The 6,416-nt window shown below is 32.9% G+C and overlaps 1 protein-coding gene across 1 annotated transcript; it reads right to left on the minus strand.

Annotated features, from left to right (window-relative positions):
- Positions 1 to 273: 273 nt before the first annotated feature.
- Positions 274 to 2,895, minus strand: LOC133298045 (BTB/POZ domain-containing protein At1g55760). Its single transcript, XM_061497286.1, has 4 exons — positions 2,565 to 2,895; positions 2,083 to 2,228; positions 1,675 to 1,793; positions 274 to 1,361 (listed from the first exon to the last, which is right to left on the minus strand). The coding sequence occupies exons 1-4, from the start codon at positions 2,681 to 2,683 to the stop codon at positions 759 to 761; spliced, it is 987 nt and encodes a 328-aa protein (XP_061353270.1). The 5' UTR covers positions 2,684 to 2,895; the 3' UTR covers positions 274 to 758.
- Positions 2,896 to 6,416: the final 3,521 nt, after the last annotated feature.

A 6,416-nucleotide genomic window follows, 5' to 3' on the forward strand; every position in this document is an offset into this window, starting at 1 on the left:
AATATTTATTGCTAACGATTTGGATTTAACCATTTGATGTAGTCTTGACTCGAGTCTGCGTTATAAACTTAAAAACTCTTTATCTCAGCTTGCCCTGTGAATGTTGACGTAATGAGGTGCCTCTAAATCACAGGACATCAATTTATGCATAGGATAATGATGTTACTCTAACACGCTTATTTAGAAAATATATGATATAAGATTATAGGGTAAGGATCCGTTTACAAACTTTTTTGACAAATTTTTACAAATTACACTATCTTTTCCCGGGAGAACATAGTGAAACCTAGTGTTCTCCCAGGAGAAGATAGTGTAGTTTGTAAAGAAAAAAATTTGTAAATATAACCTGCCCCAAGATTATATCATCTTGTTCCAACTTCTAAACAATGTACTACTAGTTATAGTGGTTCTCTTTCTGTGTCTTTATTAAATACGTACGGGAAAAATCTAAATTGTGAAATTCTCTGAAACAAGGAAACAAATTAAAACAACCAAGTATCATTAGAACCATTTGCATTCATGAAATACATGTCCTTTTTCTTTTAATGCAGATGTACATTTTGTGTAAACAATAATACCTTGTGGTTTATATTTAAAGAGCATGACATAAGTATGTACATGGAAATCATAAAAAAAATCCATCTGGGGAAAAGAATTAGGTTCATGAAAACAAATCCTGCACAACAAATTCAAACAACCTATTTAGTGGGTATGTTAAATAACACCATGCCTTCCTGTCCTTTGAAGTTGCAAGATATTCAGAATCCTTTCCAGGCATCAAGAACTTCATGGAAGACTTCAGCAATCAGATCCCTGTCTGCATTTTGCAGGAAGGTATTGAAATCATCCTGAATTTCAAATATTTTACCAAATTTCACAAGATATCGGATACAGCTCATCTTCAGTTTAATCAACTGATATAGTGATGCATTTTGGAGCCTCTCAAGTACATTTTTTGTATCAATATCTTCTAAAAGACTCTCATGGCATGCCTCTCTCAAGTCATCTATGTCATACTTATCAGCTGCATGCAGAAGGGTCAGCCTATAAGTCAGAAATTCTTCATGTTTGATGATCCCATAAAGATAATTGAGGAAAGCATGGCAAGCTTCAATGGACATGTCTGAGATGTTTATGGTTGAAAACTCTTTCTCCTGAAGATTATGTGAGAACATGCTGCGGAAGACCGGTGACCGGGCAGCAAGAACAGCTCGATGAGCTCCTATACTTCCATTAGAAGCATTGATGGTGATGTCTGTGTGGATGCCTTCTGTTAGCATTCTACCAAGAGACTCAAGGGCTTTTGCATTTGATCTTTTCTGAGTAAATCCTTCAGCCCAAATGGAGCAAGGTTCTCCACCCTATATTCAAAAAAATAACATTCTAAATAAGTTCCAATTCAATCATAAATTGGATATTTCCTGTCAGATTATAATAAAATCAGAACTGCTTGGTGTACTAATCTATTATCACTAGTCATCATTGGTAATTATCCATCAAGACTGAACAAAGTTACAAAGGGATTACTAAAATGCTTATGATTGTAACAGTGGATTACAAAATCCAATTAGTACCCTGAATTGTTTTTAGCTAGACTGTCACATTCTAATTGTCTCAACATAATTATCATTTGCAATGAATACTACTATAAAGAGATGGGTATTTTGTACTAACGTTTGGGGATGCAGTCTTCAAATCAAGGAACTCAACATCAATAATGAATTTTCCAGTAAGTGGAACCTCAATTGCCCAAACAAAGTCTTCATTGTTCTTAATCACTTTGTCCTTTATTTCTGCATCAAATCAAAAAGAGTAATCAATTAACATTAGAAACTATTGAACTGTTAAATTTTTTTTTTACTGAACTTCAAAGCAAAACATTATTGAGAAATTGTGAAGAGGCAAATAAAGTACATAAACAATAAAGACTTTAGCTATCTTCTGTTTGCAAAATTGCAATTATTATGCAGTTTGTATTGAGTACAACAACATGTAGCTACATGCAAAAATCAAAGATTGATTATTTTCTATCCAATTAAAAAATTGAAAGAAAAAGAAGAAGAAGAAGAGAACTTTGATGACCTGGATGTGTGAGGGCCTTGCGATCTCCAACAGAACTAACCACCCGTACAATGAAAGATGCAATTGGGGGATTATCTCTCGTTAGATTGGAAATTTCTGGGAATAATTTAACAAACAAAACCCTGTTCTTCTCCACCGACAAATGCCTTCATTTCAAATAAAACAGAGTAAGCCACACTCTCTATTCCAATTTGACATCAACAACTAAAAATCTCAAAAATAAAATAAAATAAAGGGTCATGAAATTGAAGTGTAAAAAACCAAACTTTATGAGATGTCAAACACATTATCTAATATTCAAAGCTATTTAGCCATGTGGGGTGTCTCATAATTTCATTGATCAACCAACAAACACAACCCCACTTGTAGGTGTCCTATGTTCTGCATCCTAAGTTAATGTTTTATCAGAAACACGTTCACTTTTTTGGGTTTAGCTACAGAGAGAGAGAGAGAGAGAGAGAGAGAGAGAGAGAGAGAGATACCAGTTCCATTTTCCAATCTTGAAAGGATCGGATTTGCGGTAAGTGCAAGAAGCCAAGTTTTCGATTCTCCATTGAGCAAGGCGTGAAGTGGTTTCGACTCTGTATGCAGAATCGCTCATCCTATTAGCAAAAGCCAGTGCTGTTGTGATTTCATGGATGCAATCTAAGATACCCACCAACAAAAAATCTCCGTGCTTTCCCAGGTTGACTCCTTCTTCTGCAATTCTCTTCACTCTTCATATGAGGATCCTCTGTTTCTCTCACTCTGTTTCTCTCTCTCTCTCTGTTAACTACCACTCAACCAGTACCTTTTTCTTTTTCTTATTTATTTGAAAGGAAAAAAAAAATGTAGAAAACATTCAACAACATTCAAGGTTTGATTATTTTGCAATTTCATTCAATGGTTTCGGACACGCAATGCTTTGACAGTTGCTTTTACTCCTTTGATTTGATGATGAGCTTTTCCTCCAGATAAAATAAAATAAAATAATAATAATAATTTGTAGAGAGAGAGAGAGAGGGTGAGTTTATTGATTTTGTTGGCTTATTCAGCACTTTTATTGGTATGGGATGGTGATGGCAGATGAAAAATGTCAATTGGTTGGTTTGGTTTTGGAAGGTTTCATATATATTGCTTATATCATTTATGGAAGCAAGAGGGGTACGTGTTAAGTTATGTGTTGTTAGAGTAACCCATACTAAGGGAAAAGAATATTTAATTTTTTGTGCTTTGAAGCAAAGTATCTGTTCCTTTGAATTTTGACTTATTTTCATAAACTACCTTCATTCTTGGATTGTGGAAGCAATATACTTTGGATTATTGCTAAGAATTATATATTAATGATGCTGCCCTACTTGATCATCCTCTTTATTCTCTTCCTAAGTGTCCCAAGTTGCCACCTTTCTTCTTGTGATATTTAATTTTGGATGACTCTTTTGCTGATTTAACCAGTATGGTGCAATCCTTCCTATCATTTCTTTTGCTACAGTTGAGCTATAATATGCAAGTTGTCTTTTGAAATGGGTCAGGCTCTATTGTCATGAGTTCAGAATAATTATTTTTTTATTTTTTCAATATCATGTATTTGATTTTGAAAAATAATTTATTTGTAAATACACATGAATAAGACAGCATATGAGGATTATTTACATTCCTACTCTTGCTAGTCTGTGTTTACTGAAGAGTGATTAAAATCTACACATTCCCTTTTCTTGTTGTTGCAGGTGGATTTGTGACTCAATTTCAAGTTGAACTCAGTGTTAATAATCATTAACTTAGATGCAAATATAGCTAAAGTGAAGTTGATTATATGCACTTTCTCTTTATTTAGGAAAGAAGAAATCAAGAAAGGAAATGAAATAAGTGCATTTATGCTTAACTCTTCACTCAAACTCACTTTAAGCACTCCTAGGTGACCTTGTTAATAGTCAAGAGTTTAGCAAATTTTTCAAATATGTGGGTGTGAGTTGTGAAGATAAAGTGTTTTAAGAGATTTGCAATTAATTGGTTGCCTCATCTTTATATTGGGATATCACACTCATAGAAAAGAAAAAGAAAAGGAAAGAAAAGAAAAAGTCATTAAAACCAGCTTTTCAACCTAGGAGGTTTTCATTATGCAAGCAATAGCATATTTATTATTGAGATAAAAACTCATTCATCAAATTTCCATTGTCCGTATATTTTCTTAATGGTGATGATTAAGTAACTCAACTTTAAACTTTGCTTTCCCTCATACCCAAGTTGATGCAATTCAACATGATTACTCTACATTAAAAAAATGAAGAAAATTGAATTTTTGTAGCAATGTTCCATTAAAATACAGAAAATGGGACAAGGCAAAGTATGGTCTTGAGTCTTGACATTGATTGAGAAAGACGGAATTTTGAGATTCAATTGGTTTTTCCTTCCATGAAAAGTCCAAAACTTAATTTTCTTTTGCTTAACAAATAGACAACTTGGTAGGATAATATATGTTAAGTTAAAAAAACAAAAAGGGGTCTGCAAGGAGGTAGTGGGAGATAGAACCTTTCATCCATTCCTAGTTATTGGAAGTCTTAGTAACATTTTTTTTAATGTATAGGGTGTGAATTGGCCACACACCATATAGGAAATAGGTTGGTTGCCATTCATCTTAGCCATCAATAACATTTTCTTTTTAGTTTTTTTTTTTAAAAAAAAAAAATCAGTTTATCACCCCTATTATTGTTCCCATCTCAATGAATGAATATGGACATGATTTATCACCCCTATTATTGTTCCCATCTCAATGAATAGGGCTATACTATGATCTCCACTAGAGCAAGTGGATAAATAAATGTTGGAAAATAACAAAAGTATCTCTCTTTATCCTTGGTATGCTCTTGCTCAATTGTTTCCTATGTAATAGTTCACCATTAACATGAATGATAGTTGGTAAGTGCCAAAGTTTTGGTTTATCTACTAGGGTTAGTCACTTTAGTTAAATGTAAGCATGCGTTAATATTTTTATTATTATATTGATGATGAGTATGCATTAATATTCTTGATTCCCCTGTCAACCTAAATGGGTCCCATGAGGAATGGTGAGTACGCAAAATATCTAGGTATTAGAAAAATAATAAAAAATGACCAAATAATAAAATAATAACAACAACCCTTCATTTGAAAGCGACCCTTCATTAGAAAAAAAGAAGAAGGACGCAATCCAATGAGGTAAGCCAATTGGAATTTGCAGCGTATCACCCTCTCTTAAATTGGGCCTCTTAGTTGGAAGTTGGAGCACCCTACTTCAATTTCACATAAAATTTTGTGCTTATTCATTTTAATAAGTTTTCATAAATTTTGATAGTCTCTTTTGTTTATTTTTTATTAAGAAAAAATTAGATGCAAAATTTTAACATAACAATATCATATAAACAACTAGTGTGAGAAGACTAAGTGCTTATTTGAATTCTCTCTTTTTTAAGCTAGAAGCTACTTATAAGTATAAGTTAGGTTAAACAGGTTTTAAAAAAAGCTCTTATAATGAAAAAAAAAATTTTTTATAATGAAGAAAAAAGCTGAAATCTAAAAGTTCCTAGGAGGAGCTTTTTTTTAAGTTCTTATCTACTTTTCTTGAATTGTGTGTTTTTTTTTTAAAATGAAAAGTTATAAAGATAGAGAAACAGAAAATTTTCTTGAAATATGTGTTTTTAAGTAACTTTTAAGCTAAAATTTTTATGTGATTACCAAACAGCTTTTAACTTTTTTTTTAAGCTCTTTTTTTAGCTTTAGCTTATAAGTAACTTCTAACTTAAAAAAGAGAGGATCCAAAGAGACTCTAATTTCCACTCAATAAGTTCTCATTTTGAAGTTCTCTCCATCTCTTAACAATTACTCCCTCAGGTCTCCAAATAAAAATAAAAAAACAATTACTCCCTCATTACGCCAAAAATGAAAAATAAAAAACCATTCCGTCACTTGATCAATGATTCAATATACACAGTTGGCCAACAAAGGTGGATACAGTTGGCCAACAAAGGTGGATACAGTTGGCTAAGGGTTTGGTCCATATTCTTCAAGGGCGTGGGTTCATACCCCGCTGGCTGATGTGAGGACTTTGTTGGTGAGTGATATGTAATCTTTTCCAGAAATCTTCAAAGAGGTTGGGGGTCTTTCCACCACCCTAGTGAGATACCGGTGTCTAACCCCGCTTAAACTTTTTGATATTAAAAAAAAAAAAATGATTCAATGTACACATACATATTATCTTGGTGTACTAGAGCCATGTGCAACTAGTGCCCAAATAGTATTTCTTTCTTTATTATGACTAGTGGAAGTCTATGTGCTATATGAGTTGGATTGGACTAAGATAATGTTTACCTTAAAGTCAA

The sequence above is a fragment of the Gastrolobium bilobum genome, unplaced genomic scaffold (assembly GCF_033153095.1).
Source record: "Gastrolobium bilobum isolate Gb01-03AN ecotype WA unplaced genomic scaffold, APGP_CSIRO_Gbil_v1 utg7520, whole genome shotgun sequence".
NCBI classification, from domain to species: Eukaryota; Viridiplantae; Streptophyta; class Magnoliopsida; order Fabales; family Fabaceae; genus Gastrolobium; species Gastrolobium bilobum.